Consider the following 15,762-nt stretch of genomic DNA (forward strand, 5'->3'; position numbering starts at 1 on the left):
GAGAAATCCATCTGGGAAATCAACTTAGTGTCTGAGCACTGCAGTCAGAAGAACAATGGTGAGAGGATTCATTTGGTGTGTGTGTGTTTGTGTCCTTGAAAGTGTACGTTGTAAAGGTACGTTTGTTCTCAGTTGTGTGTGTGTGTGTGTGCTGCGGTCTGCCTTTGACTCAACCGAAGGTCACAGTCCCAGAGGCTACAGACAGACAGACAGACAGTGATGAGTGATGAACACACACTGAGATAGATCTAACACCTCCTCTACCTGCAGGACACTGGGACCTAAAGAACTCTGCTTCAATAGTGGATGTAGTCTGACTTTTCTCTCTCTCTGTGTGTGTGTGTGTGTGTGTGTGTGTGTGTGTGTGTGTGTGTGTGTGTGTGTGTGTGTGTGTGTGTGTGTGTGTGTGTGTGTGTGTGCATGGACCAGAGAGATTGCTTTAGTTTGAAGTCAAAGTAGAGACGTCCATCAAGGTCCCAAGAACGTGTAGAATTGCTTTCAAAATATTACCCTTTAAGTAGGCTGCTGGCTTGCTAGGGCGTTGTGGACAGGGATGGTGGATAGGAGTAAAAGCTGCTCTCTGGTTGCCTGTTCAATCCGTGTGTGTGTGTGCATGCAATCATGCCTGGATGCATGTGTATTGTGTTCAGAAATATCAGCCAATATCTTCGCTCCACAGATGACAGCAGCCCCATTCATTCCTTTCACGTTCACGTATTATTCCAACCCGCCTTCAAATCCACGCAGAAACAATTGCAATCAAGTAAGAGAGGCTGCTTGTCAAAACTAATCTGACTGTGGCATTCAGAGATAAAAATACTACCACGGTCTGAACCCAACGTCTTAAATGCCTACTTAGAACTTCACACACTGTGGGCTCCTCATATTGTTTATGACAGGCAGACAGCTCTGGCGCAAAGAACAGGCACTTAGGCACTATAGCAGAGCTGCTTATCGGATTTGTGTCTTTGTCATGGAAGAGATTAAAATAACGTTACAGAGATGGGGGGGAGAGAGAGAGAGAGAGAGAGAGAGAGAGAGAGAGAGAGAGAGAGAGAGAGAGAGAGAAAGAAAGAAACAGTGAGAGAGAGAGAGAGAAAGAAAGAAACAGAGAGAGAGAGAGAGTGTGATGTCACTGTTATTATTTTGCCTGGATAAAACTGCTAATCCTACAAAAGAAACTCAAGGAAGACAACCTAGTTTTTTCCCCTCTGAATTCCAGTTGTGTTGACTGTATTTTCAGTACAGAATGACTTTGTCAAGAGGCACTTGTGTTTACATTCTTTATATTGTATCTTTGTCATGTCATCTGACTTGGAATTCAGCCTCAATACATTCAGACAACAATGCACTCTGATCCAATGGCTCTTTCATACACATGCCTGTGTGTCACACACACGCACCTTCAATGGCCATGCCTGTGTCTCATCCCTTGCACGTCCCCCCTCTTCACCTTTCCTTTCCCTGCAGAGCAATCCCACTTCATTTTAGAATACCAGACCTCCTAATACCCTGAAGGAGCGGTTGAAATTACAACCGGGGGGGAGGGAGGGAGAGAGAGAGGGAGAGGGAGAGAGAGAGAGAGAGAGAGAGAGAGAGAGAGAGAGAGAGAGAGAGAGAGAGAGAGAGAGAGAGAGAGAGAGAGTCGAGCGCTTTCTTAGTGCCCTTGACCTTTCCTAGAGCCCTTTTCCACATCTTTGACCTTCAGAGGATCACTCCTTCATGGGAGAGTGAAGCTCAGAACCCTGAAGAGTGGCTGATGATGTCCCCCTACTGTACAGAGCTGTCCACCTACTCAGTCTTCAGGCAACCATATACTTGTCAGTCCGATACTACTCTCTGTCACTCTGTCTCTCTCTCCTCTTGTCTATATACTTGATCTGAGGAAAAAGTCTCCTGTCTCCCTGTCTGTCTCCCTGTCTGTGTTTGTTTGTGGCTCACCTTCCCCTCTGCCTCCAGCAGAATATCTACCTGACCACACAAATCCCCAATGTGGTTCTTTCCTAAAGACTCCATCTCTTTAATTGAATCTTGTTCATACCTGAAATTGTTGCCTCAGGCTATGTACTGTTTCTAAGGAACATCATGTTCGACATTGGCCAGGGTAAATTCTATGAAATAACTTCCATATGACGACATGTTTGCAAAGCCAACGCTGTATAGAGGTCAATATCCCACACCTCCTTGCATGCCCGTTTATGAAAAATGAGTTGGTGTAATTATATTGTAAGAGGAATACAGCAATGCTGTGTTATGATGAAAATATGAGTTTAAATAAAAACACCAGACAGGATGGCTCCTCTCTAGCTTTAGGGAAGAACGTAATTGAAATAATAAAAGGTACCATGTTTTTGTTTATAACCACATTGTAATTCAAGGACTGAGAACTGAATGGTCATGCTCTTGAGTGAGATGAATTGCCAGAACAAAGGATAATGGATAGTCAGATAGGATACCAGTCACTTATTCATTCTGGTCAATTCACTATACTGAAGGCACAACTCAAAGATGATTCAGATCAAGCTGATCTTCTGATCAATCTATGTATCTCTGTATATAATGGTTATACGGTTTAGAATTCAAGGACAAATCTTCTCTTGCAATTGCAGATGAGAGAGGGTCACACAGACAACCCCTCCTCCTCAAACTCACCCACCCCAAGACAAGTGTACTTTTACCTAGCGTCTGACCCCATTTCCCACCTCCTCAATAGAACTCCTGTGCTCTGAGTACAACTACACTACACGATCACATCACAACGTCAGCACAGCGTTAGATGGAGCTCCCTGTGGCTCCTACGACAGCTCAATCCAGCTCAGTCCCACTCTCTAGAAGGGAGTATAAAGGCTCTTGTCTTATCTTCACTGCGACTTGATTTCTCTACCCTTTTACAATAAGCCCCTCATGGCTCATTGGCTTCTCAAAGGCACTGTTTGGACAGAACAGGCAAGCGATCTCTACTTTAACATGACATTCATTCACCTGTGATGTTTCTTGAGTGTTCAGAGATACCATGATTTACCATTTTATGTCTGACAGCGGCTGTTCAGTAGACTGGGAGAGTTACTCAATGACAGGCATTTGAGAGGGCTTTAAGTACGAATAGTACCTTAGTTCACATATTTTAGATTGACTGGGGGAGAGAGAGAGAGAGAGAGAGAGAGAGAGAGAGAGAGAGAGAGAGAGAGAGAGAGAGAGAGAGAGAGAGAGAGAGAGAGAGAGAGAGAGAGAGAGAGAGAGAGAGAGAGAGAGAGAGAGCAAGCGACGAGAGAGAGAGATGGATAATGCAGGTGCTGGTGGTCTTACCTGTCCACGGCAGGGTGGAAGAGAGGGCGTCCATCTTGTGGGGACAGGTAGCTGTAGGAGGCAGATCCTCCCACCACTCTGATCTTGAACAGCAACCCTGCATTCTGTAGGCAGACAGACATTCAATGAGATAAGTGAGACATGAGATAAGACGAGGTAAGATGAGATAAGACGAGATGAGATTTCGTACATTTGCACTGAAACTTGCTATGCATCTGAAAGCTGCTTGGTCACCACAGTAGAGGAGGTCTAAAATGTTCCAACTGTACCTATAATACAAGTGCATTGTAATACTGGAAGAATACTGCGGGAGCAAGCAGTACAGTATCTTTCTTTGGCTAAAATAAAAATGTTTCTCAAACAACAGCATTGTTAACAATTTCTCTTTTCGTTTTGCTCCACCATTGACTGAACAAGGTGCATTAGGAGATGAATTAGACAAGAGGGGCTAAATTATTAGAAGGTAGAGAGGAGAATCACGTTTCAAATTAAACCTAATGGTCTCATTTGGAATGAAGGCCGCTGGAGAATAGAGCCGCAGCCAAGCATACAGAGAAATAAATGAAAAGTCTTCATCCCAAATGGCACCCTATTCCCTACACAGTGCACTACTAAAGCCATAGGGCTCTGGTCAAAAGTAGGGCACTATGCAGGGAATATGGTGCTATTTGGGACACATCCTAGTTAATAAGACCAAATGAAAATGTCAAAGAAGTGTTTTGTTTGGGGGAGTGGACCATACATATGCGGTTGTGAGGTTATCTTTCGTAAGACTATAATGAATACCTCTGCGTTGATGAGCAATTATTAGTTTATAAGTGAGTTTGAGGGAAGTTTGGAACTCGAGGGAACTTCTTTGGATGAGGGAGAGTGGCGTGGAAGTGAGTGGAGGAGGTGTGTGTGTGTGTGTGCGCACGCATGTTGAAGAATAGATAAAAACCTGTTTATTTAATGCCTGAGAAGATTTCATGTTATATCACTGTCTTTCTTGAGGATATTTGTACTACTTTTAATCTGTTTGGATTAGGGACTAATCAAGTGGGATTAAATGTTAAACCGACAAAGCCTTGAGGAGAGAATATCCTTATCTTTCTTTTCAGCAAATGTTTGTATTTGTTGGGTACAGACAAAAATGATCAAAAATACCCTGCTCGCGAGAACAACAAACTGTATGCTGCAGAAAATACACCAAGCCTGGATGACTTGGTCAAAATCACAGGGTGTCTAAAATGGCACCCTATTCCCTATATAGTGCACTACTTCTGAATGCACTGTGTGATAATAGGGTTCCATTTCCAACACACACAGAGACACATCCTCTCTGAGCCTCAAAGTAATCTGTCTTGTACATTCTGATCTGTCTTGTAGATTTGATCCAACAGTTAGCAGCATACTGCAGACTGAAGTTGACACAATGCTGGAATGACTCATCCGTAGGTGGGTACTAAAGCTTTCATGTAATGTGGGATCTAACGAGTGCAAGATCTGACCTCTACAACACATGGTGTGGTGAGGAATTTACCAAACCATTTTGGTACCAATTTTTCTGCTCCCTAAAGCTCATCATTTATATGAACTGCAGCCTGCCCTGTTGATACTGTATGAACTGCAGCTTGTTATGTAGTTTGATGTTAAGCTAATATGAATTGTGAATACTGATAGAGGGTTCAAGGGGTGTTCAAGTATGTGATTACATGCAGTTTATACATTGAGCAGCCTACATGCATCAAACCGCATGAGGAATAGTTATCTGATGTAACATTGTAAGTGAGCATGAAACATGAGGTCAAACTAACGATCACATTAAAGGCCTAGTGCAGTCAAAAACGTGATTTTACATACATACATACATACATACATATACATATATATATATATACATATATATATAACATATATATATAATGGGGAGAACAAGTATTTGATACACTGCCGATTTTGCAGGTTTTCCTACTTACAAAGCATGTAGAGGTCTGTAATTTTTATCATAGGTACACTTCAACTGTGAGAGACGGAATCTAAAACAAAAATCCAGAAAATCACATTGTATGATTTTTAAGTAATTAATTTGCTTTTTATTGCATGACATAAGTATTTGATACATCAGAAAAGCAGAACTTAATATTTGGTACAGAAACCTTTGTTTGCATTTACAGAGATCATAAGTTGTCCTGTAGGTCTTGACCAGGTTTGCACACACTGCAGCAAGGATTTTGGCCCACTCCTCCATAGAGACCTTCTCCAGATCCTTCAGGTTTCGGGGCTGTCGCTGGGCAATACGGACTTTCAGCTCCCTCCAAAGATTTTCTATTGGGTTCAGGTCTGGAGACTGGCTAGGCCACTCCAGGACCTTGAGATACTTCTTATGGAGCCACTCCTTAGTTGCCCTGGCTGTGTGTTTCGGGTCGTTGTCATGCTGGAAGACCCAGCCACGACCCATCTTCAATGTTCTTACTGAGGGAAGGAGGTTGTTGGCCAAGATCTCGCGATACATGGCCCCTTCCATCCTCCCCTCAATACGGTGCAGTCGTCCTGTCCCCTTTGCAGAAAAGCATCCCCAAAGAATGATGTTTCCACCTCCATGCTTCACGGTTGGGATGGTGTTCTTGGGGTTGTACTCATCCTTCTTCTTCCTCCAAACACGGCGAGTGGAGTTTAGACCAAAAAGCTCTATTTTTGTCTCATCAGACCACATGACCTTCTCCCATTCCTCCTCTGGATCATCCAGATGGTCATTGGCAAACTTCAGACGGGCCTGGACATGCGCTGGCTTGAGCAGGGGGACCTTGCGTGCGCTGCAGGATTTTAATCCATGACGGCGTAGTGTGTTACGAATGGTTTTCTTTGAGACTGTGGTCCCAGATCTCTTCAGGTCATTGACCAGGTCCTGCCGTGTAGTTCTGGGCTGATCCCTCACCTTCCTCATGATCATTGATGCCCCACGAGGTGAGATCTTGCATGGAGCCCCAGACCGAGGGTGATTGACCGTCATCTTGAACTTCTTCCATTTTCTAATAATTGCGCCAACAGTTGTTGCCTTCTCACCAAGCTGCTTGCCTATTGTCCTGTAGCCCATCCCAGCCTTGTGCAGGTCTAAAATTTTAACCCTGATGTCCTTACACAGCACTCTGGTCTTGGCCATTGTGGAGAGGTTGGAGTCTGTTTGATTGAGTGTGTGGACAGGTGTCTTTTATACAGGTAACGAGTTCAAACAGGTGCAGTTAATACAGGTAATGAGTGGAGAACAGGAGGGCTTCTTAAAGAAAAACTAACAGGTCTGTGAGAGCCGGAATTCTTACTGGTTGGTAGGTGATCAAATACTTATGTCATGCAATAAAATGCAAATAAATTACTTACAAATCATACAATGTGATTTTCTGGATTTCTGTTTTAGATTCCGTCTCTCACAGTTGAAGTGTACCTATGATAAAAATTACAGACCTCTACATGCTTTGTAAGTAGGAAAACCTGCAAAATCGGCAATGTATCAAATACTTGTTCTCCCCACTGTGTATATATATATATATATATATATATATATATATATATATATATATTGTGATGTCACGAGAGGCTGTGTCCTGGAGGGACGTTACATCCCCCTGAGGTGGCTGCAAACCCAGACAGCTATGGCTCCATCTGCTGGTATGGTCGGGAACTCCAACCCTCTATGGCCAATCTTCCCACGCAGCTGAAACCAATCAGGAGCTGATGAGCTGAAGGTTTGTTGAAGGGAAGAGACACGGTCTCCTGGGCTCGATGGAGGACAAGAGTGCTGCACGTCCACTTCCATGAGGAATATAAGGATTTGGAGATACTTACCTTTGGGAAATACTCACCTTTGGATATATGCACCTGTGGAAATACGTGTGGGACATTTGGAAGGACGTTTTGCTGGGTTGGCCACTAGCTGCAACGTGGAATACAGTAAGACTGGGGAAAAGTTATTTGAGCGAGGGAGAGTTATGATTTTGGATGTGGAAGAGACATCCCTGAACTGTTAACCCTTAAGAGCCACCAGAGAACAGTATTGTGTTATACTTTCGTTAGTTTCCCAAGACCTTTAATAAAATCCTTGTTTTGGTTGAACCTGGTCTCCTTGCACTACTTGAGCAATCCCGCTGAAAGCTGTGTAGCCTCTCGTGACGTCACAATATATATATATATATATATACACATACATACATACAGTGGGGAAAAAAGTATTTAGTCAGCCACCAATTGTGGCTGACTAAATATGTTTGACCTGTGTCATTGCCAACAAAGGGTATATAACAAAGTATTGAGAAACTTTTGTTATTGAGCAAATACTTATTTTCCACCATAATTTGCAAATAAATTCATTAAAAATCCTACAATGTGATTTTCTGGGAAAGAAATTCTCATTTTGTCTGTCATAGTTGACGTGTACCTATGATGAAAATTACAGGCCTCTCTCATCTTTTTAAGTGGGAGAACTTGCACAATTGGTGGCTGACTAAATACTTTTTTTCCCCCACTGTATACATATATATATATACACATATACACACACACACACACACACACACACACACACACACAGTACCAGTTAAAAGTTTGGACACACCTACTCATTCCAGGGTTTTTCTTCATTTTTACTATTTTCTACATTGTAGAATAATAGTGAAGACATCAAAACTATGAAATAACACATATGGAATCATGTAGTAACCAGAAAAGTGTTAAACAAATCAAAATATATTTTATATTTGAGATTCTTCAAATAGCCACCCTTTGCCTTTATGACAGCTTTGCATACTCTTGGCATTCTCTCAACCAGCTTCACCTGGAATGCTTTTCCAACAGTCTTGAAGGAGTTCCCAGATATGCTGAGAAATGTCCTCTGGTCTGATGAAACAAAAATAGAACTGTTTGGCCATAATGACCATTGTTATATTTGGAGGAAAAATGGGGTACCTTGCAAGCCGAAGAACACCATCCCAACCGTGAAGCACGGGGGTGGCAGCATCATGCTGTGGGGGTGCTTTGCTGCAGGAGGGACTGGTGCACTTCACAAAATAGATGGCATCATGAGGAAGGACAATTATGTGGATATATTGAAGCAACATCTCAAGACATCAGTCAGGAAGTTAAAGCTTGGTCGCAAATGGGTCTTCCAAATGGACAATGACCCCAAGCATACTTCCAAAGTTGTGGCAAAATGGCTTAAGGACAACAAAGTCAAGGTATTGGAGTGGCCATCACAAAGCCCTGACCTCAAACCTATAGAAAATGTGTGGGCAGAGCTGAAAAGGCGTGTGTGAGCAAGGAGGCCTACAAACCTCAGTTACACCAGCTCTGTCAGGAGGAATGGGCCAAATTTCCCCCAACTTATTGTGGGAAGCTTGTGGAAGGCTACCCAAAACGTTTGACCCAAGTTAAACAATTTAAAGGCAATGCTACCAAATACTAATTGAGTGTATGTAAACTTCTGACCCACTGGGAATGTGATGAAAGAAATAAAAGCTGAAATAAATCATGCTCTCTACTATTATTCTGACATTTCACATTCTTAAAATAAAGTGGTGATCCTAACTGACCTAAGACAGGGAACCTTTACTAGGATTAAATGTCAGGAATTGTGAAAAACTGAGTTTAAATGTATTTGGCTAAGGTGTATGTAAACATCCGACTTCAACTGTATATATATATATATATATATTTTTTTTTTTGTCATTTAGCAGACGCTCTTATCCAGAGCGACTTACAGGAGCAATTAGGGTTAAGTGCCTTGCTCAAGGGCACTTCGACAGATTCTTCACCTAGTCGGCTCGGGGATTAGAACCAGCGACCTTTCGGTTACTGGCACAACGCTCTTAACCACTAAGCTACCTGCCGACCGTATATATATCCACACTTTGATTTTGGAATACTACTGTGAAATTGCGAAAATGATGATAATGCCCTTTTAATGTAAAAGCTGTTTGAAAAGACTGCCTGAAATGTCAGCCTGTTTTGGTGGGATGGAGTTTTGGCCTTCCTGATGACATCACCAGGTGGAAAATTATTTAATAGACCAATAAGAAAGAGAGTTCCAAACCGCTCTGCCAATAACAGCTAGTTTTGAGTTCCCCCCTCCCTACTCAGACCACTCCAAGACAGTCCTAGCTAAATTCTTGCTTGAGAAATTTATCTTTGCTAAGAAGCAATTTTTGTATATTTTTGACTATTTTGATTGAAAACAATCCCAGCAAGGTACTTAATTGTTACCCAGAAATGATTTGATATTGAGATAAAAGCTGCTGCATTGGACCTTTAAAACTTCAATATCAGAGACTGACTATAACAGACACTTCTCCTCACGTACTTTTTTCACTGGTGTAGTGTCTGTAAATGACGAATCTTTCAAGCAATCTCTTCCTTCCTCTTTCCTGCTAGATGGCAATTTTGGTGGTGATACAGGGTAGTATATAGTGGTCAAAAGATCACTTGCTACAGCGCCTTCAGAATGTATTCACACCCTTTTAATTTTTCCACATTTTGTCACTGGCCTACACACAATACCCCATAATGTCAAAGTGAAATTATGTTTGGGGCAAATCCAACACATATTTTATAGTGGTGACTGCATCATGTTATGGGTATGCTTGTAATCATTAAGGACTGGGGAGATTTTCAGGATAAAAATAAACAGAATGGAGATAAGCACAGGCAAAATCCTAAAGGAAAACCTAGTTCAGTCTGCTTTTCACCAGACACTGGGAGATGAATTCACCTTTCAGCAGGACAATAACCTAAAACACAAGGCCCAATCTACACTGGAGTTGCTTACCAAGAAGACAGTAAATGTTCCTGAGTGGCCAAGTTACAGTTTTGACTTAAATCTACTTGAAAATCTATGGCAAGACCAGAAAACGGCTGTCTAGCAATGATCAACAACCAATTTCACAGAGCATGAAGAATTTTGAAAAGAATAATGGACAAATGTTGCACAATCCAGGTGTGAAAAGCTCAGATTCACAGCTGTAATCACTTCCAAAGGTGTTTCTACAAAGTATTGACTCAGGGGTGTGAATACTTATGTAAACTAGATATTTCTGTATTTCATTTTCAATAAATGTAACTTTTTATCTAAAAACAAGTTTTCACTATTTCATTATGGAGTACTGTCTGTTGATCAATTGAATCCATTTTGAATTCAGGCTGTAAGACAACAAAATGTGTCAAGGGGTATGAATACTTTCTGAAGGCACTGTATGTCGTTGAGAAACCCACAGGGGGCGCCACAACATCTTATGAATTTCCTCTACCACAAAACAAATAAAAATGACATAAGAAAGCCGGACAAACCACACTTTGAAGTGAAAAATCCCCCAGGGAGTCAAACAAACACCTCAAATACAAGTAAGTACCAAACAATCATTCTGTCCTGGAACTTAACTGTGAATTCAGTCTGCATACAGCTTTGCTATGAATGAGAAGTAAAGGGAACCAGACAGTGTAGTTGATGGTCACACAGCTTGACAGAGTTAACTTGACAAGGAGCTTGTTGCCGTGGAGATACAGATCAGTGTGTCAACGCTAGGTGTAAAGAAATAGTTTCTTCTCTGTGGCGGTAGGACCTTGTCTGGGGCTTGTCAGCCTTAGCACTACCTGAGACTTTGAGCCCAGGGCTGTTTGCTCTGGATAAAGCCTCCTTGTCAAACACTGCACTATCACCATGGCTTCTCCCATAGCGACAGGGCAGCCCACCTTAGGAGCAGAGGATAGTTGTATATTGTGTGTATTTAAGGGTCAAGGTGAAGTGAGGGGGTCATTGTGGCAGTGTTGAACTCCATTGTCTATAGCAGTGGTCACCGACTGGTCGATCTCCAAGGCATTCCTAGTAGATCGCCAAACATTTTAGTAAAAAACCCAACGATAAAGCCTTACGTTAATATTTTTAAAATTCATCTCCCTCTGTTGGCGGTAGGTGCACCCAATTCAGCTGCCCTGCACTCCGGGTAGGTGACGTGTTCCCATTTATATGTCTGAAGGTACAAACTCTGCCTTCCCGGCGGGCCCAGGGGGAGAAAATCAAGTGCACTATAGGCCTACCACTGGCCAATCGGATGGCTCAGATTACCCTGTCTGCAGTAACATAGCAGGCGTGAAAGAAAGCTACAGCAAAGTCGATACTGTGAGATTTCTAAGCTTTTAAAACCATGACTAGAGAGAGAGTGTGAACGAATACAGAAAAGAGCTGCTGTTTTTATGACTGAGTTAATGTTGTAAAGTTTTTACTCAGCACTGTCAACACTTTCTATTCAACACTTTTATAAGCCATAAAATACGCATTCACCCTACTTCCACTAGCGCTACAACCATCACTGCAGCTGCAATGAATGAGTATGAAAGTGTATCAAAAGGCTTGCGTTGTTATTATTGGCGGCTTGGGTCTTTTTTAATATCAAGGAATATTTCCCTTTCTCTATTCATAGCAGTAACAAGAGGAATTTGTGCATTAGGCAGAAATAATGTGGTCCGACTCGATTTTAGCCATCAGCTGGAAGACGGTGTCCCTTTTTGGTCAGTGTCAGCGGAGGAAAGGGAGAGCGGAGGGACGTTGAGAGGCGGACCCTCAGTCTGCTGCTCTCTCCCTCCACAGAGACTGACCATCAGATGCAGGCTCCATCAGCCCAGTAAAATAAAAAAAGCACATTATTTAAATGTATGCTCATTCAGCTGTGCCTCACAAGTAATACAACAACTGATCTATTAACGGTGTGATCATATAGCCTACCTCAAATGTTGAAATATAATTGGCAGTGATAATGTTTTGGGCCTATAGCCTACTGCACAAACCTCATTACTACAGTACTGTTTTTAATAGTGGTCCTCTGTAGCTCAGCTGGTAGAGCATGGCGCTTGTAACGCCAAGGTAGTGGGTTCGATCCCCGGGACCACCCATACACAAAAAATGTATGCACACATGACTGTAAGTCGCTTTGGATAAAAGCGTCTGCTAAATGGCATATTATTATTATTATTATTAATAGGTTAATGTTGCATAGGCTTACGTTTTTTGAGTCATGTCCCCCAAAAAATGTACGGTAGATCTCGGCTTGCATTTTGACTCAGAAAGTGATCTCGACTCAAAGAAGGTTGGTGACCACTGGTCTATAGAATAAACAATGCATGTGTACCAAACAATGGTCCTGCTTAATGTGTGTATAGAGTAGCCCTATAGTGTATAGTGAATACAGCATGGTAAGGGAAAGGGGCTCATTGCTACAATGCTCACTTATGTCTACAGTGGATCCACTGTAACAAACTGAGGATATGCTGGTCTACGTAATACCGGTCTTGTCTTTAGTCACTCCCTGTATTCTGTATTAAATCTGTGTGTTATCAGGGCAGAAGCCACAGTGAGGTGTATGGATGCTGACCTAACCCCCACTCTGCTCAGTGCATAGAGTTAATTGCTATGGTGAGAGAACTATGGGGCTGTCCTGGACTCCATTGCCAGCTACATTATCTGCTGTGTCACTCCTCCTTGTGTCTCAGGCAGAGTCTAAACTGACTGGGTGTAAATGGAAGGTCCTGAGACAGTCCCTACGGCCACTCCGGTTAACTGAAAGCCTCCCGTTCGTAATTAAAGCCAATTCACTCTCATTATGTTTTTGTTTTTTTCTTCCAGGAAGTTGTTGAGGACTCAAGAGCACACACACACACACACGGTGGCTTGTGTCTTAAGAGTGTCTGCATATGTCATTATGTGCACACAGATGTCATCCTAGAGGGTGTGTGTGTGTGTGTGTGTAAGTACTCCCAGATATGTGTGTGTGTATGTGCATGTATAAGACTCACTAGATCATTAGGATCTCCACTCTCCATTAACTGCATATTGGTAGGCTGAATGTTAGTTCTGGTGGTAGTAGCACTAGGTTGTTCAGGTAGAATGTACTGCTGTTTCAGGTAGTAAACAGTAGTAGTAAATGAATAGTAGTGACCAGTGGTGCCAGTGTTAACTGACCTGAGCCTGTGATCCGTTCAGCATCAGGTAGTAGAGCTTGCTGAGGATACTCTGCTGGAGCTGGTCCCAGGACAGGGTACGCTCCTCTCTCATGAGGAAGGGAGGGCCGAACCTGGGGAGGGGGGGTGAAGGAGAGGAAGAGAGAAGGAGAGGAAGATGGAGTAAGGGAGAGGGAGAGAGATGAGAGAGAGGGAGGAAGAGAGAGAGAGGGGGAAGAGACAGAAGGGGGGAAAAAGACAATGTTATTCTGCAGTTGTTTGAGAGGCACATATATGTTAGGATTTGCATAAAGTAGAGTACATTACAACCCTGTGGCCTCTTGAATGTAAAACGTAGTTAAGCAGGTCTCTCAACTCAACATGTATTTAATGATCACAGGACTCCAAGTCAAGAGAAAGACAGTATTTTCAACGCGGCATTGTAAGCATATTTCAGGCATGAGAACATTTTGGCTGAGAATGTAGTTTTTTAAATGATGGATTTACATTTCCAATAGCATTGTGTGCGTTTGAGAGAGAGCTAGTCAGTGATCTGAATGAGAAAACCTAGAAGAAAGTATTTTAATTCAATGAATTGAACATATTCCAGTCTATTTAATCCACCTTCAAATTAATTTGGGCATAAACCTATTTTCCCATCTACTGCTTAGATTGGTTTTCTCATAAAACCGGTGGAGGCTGTTTTGAGGCTTCAGTGTGTGTGTGTGTGTGTGTGTGTGTGTGTGTGTGTGTGTGCACACACCTGGTGTGTCTGTGTGAAACATGGTCTGTCCTTGTAACCAGTGCCACCCCCCATCCCTCGAAGCAGTTTATTAGAGTGAGCAGGTAAGCCAATGTTTACTGTTATGGGAATACTTCTCCTCTAGGTTAGCCCAAGGACCAAACTCTACCCCAAAGACATCTATGATGATCATCCATTCAATGGTTATATTACACACAAGCAGAGCATATGAGCGGAGTGGAGCGGGAGCGAGCGTGGAGCGTGAGCGGACGGATTTTGAACAGAGCGCAGAGCGGCATTTTTAAAAGGACGGAGCGTCGCCCTATGTCCCGCTCCAATTTCGCTCGCTCACACCACGAGTCTGAAGCATGCTCAAGCCTGACCCAGAATCCATCTGTTTAATTTAATTTGTGTCGTCCATGAATTTGTATTTTATAGAGCGAGAGGAGCAGCAGCAGCAACAAGAGAAAAGGGTTGAGGAATTCAAAAGTTTATTCACTGCACGCAAAGGCCCAACCATAACAAGGGAGAGAAAAAGAGAGCTGGATGTAGCATTTTTGAAATGATTTTCATGGACTATGAACCGCTGAGTAAAGGAGAACGCGAAGGGATGCAACACTTCGCCAGCGCAGCTCAACCGGGCTACACCCCCCAAGAAACTATGATAAATCAGTACTTTACTTTGTCAAATTTACATCTGAGATGCCCCATTCACATGCTTCAGCTGGCGATCAAAAACGCCTTTAACGAGCACGACAACATTAATAGGCTGTTAATGAAAGTCGGGCACCTGGTGAAAAGTGTACGCAAGAGCACAGAGGAAACCGACCAATTAGGTGTCCGCCCCACAAATGCCTGCGCCATTCGATGGAGCAGCCAGCTGCGGATGATTCAGTCGTTCATCCGGTTGTTCCAAAAAGACCCGTTATGGCAAAACAAACTCAAGTCTAATGTTGCTAACATCACCCTGAATCAAGTACGGCAGCTGACGCACCTTGTCAGTGTGCTGACACCACTAGCAGACCTCACAGACAAAATGCAGAAGGAGCTGGGGAACCTGGGGATGATCCTCCCTGCTGTCACAGAAATCAAATCCCTGCTCACCGATTACACTCACGCTGCACTTCCAATGGGCATCGCTGCTTTTGCAGAAACATTGGCAAACAACATGTCAATTCGCTATGGAATATACTATACTGATTAACATCTCATTTTAGCGTCAGTGTTAGATCCCGCTTTCAAGACAGAATGGATAATCCGAGATGAGTCTGTATGCAACAAATTCGGGGAGATAAAGTAAGGCTGTGGTTTAAGCTAAAAGTGAAATACATGCAGATTTTGTTCCTTTTTTGGAGTGAGCGGGGGGCGATTTGAGTGGAGCGCGATGCAAACTGCGTTGAGCGCTGAGCGATAATGAGCGGACTGGCCTGATGTGGCTTTGAGCGGGGGGAGCGGAGGGGTGAACAGCTCCGTGAGCGAGGAGCTGAGATTCTCACCGCTCCACTCCGCTCATATGCTCTGCACACAAGGTGAGCCCAGGGTGAATTTCCTAAAATGATGCCCAAGATATAACTACTCAATGGGCTGGTTACCTGGACACATTCCTGGAGAATCTCTATTGCTTTTTATTCCACTATGGTGCTTAATCTGTGTCTGGGAAACTGGCCCAATATCAACCATTATGTGGTTATGATCTGTAGGCTTTCCTCTGTTGTAGAGACAGTTGGGGGAAAGAGAGAGAGAGGGTTTCTGTCAAACAG

General features: G+C 43.0%; 1 protein-coding gene across 1 annotated transcript in view; it reads right to left on the reverse strand.

Annotated features, from left to right (window-relative positions):
* usp43a (ubiquitin specific peptidase 43a) overlaps positions 1 to 15,762 on the reverse strand; it is a 115,421-nt gene that overhangs the window by 11,952 nt on the left and 87,707 nt on the right. The window contains exons 8-9 of the mRNA XM_045209259.1: positions 13,283 to 13,394; positions 3,307 to 3,410 (exon numbers count right to left, since the gene is read on the reverse strand). Coding sequence (XP_045065194.1) covers positions 3,307 to 3,410; positions 13,283 to 13,394 — 216 coding nt within the window. The remainder of the gene's footprint in view (positions 1 to 3,306; positions 3,411 to 13,282; positions 13,395 to 15,762) is intronic.

Source organism: Coregonus clupeaformis, chromosome 29, assembly GCF_020615455.1.
Source record: "Coregonus clupeaformis isolate EN_2021a chromosome 29, ASM2061545v1, whole genome shotgun sequence".
Classification (NCBI taxonomy): domain Eukaryota; kingdom Metazoa; phylum Chordata; class Actinopteri; order Salmoniformes; family Salmonidae; genus Coregonus; species Coregonus clupeaformis.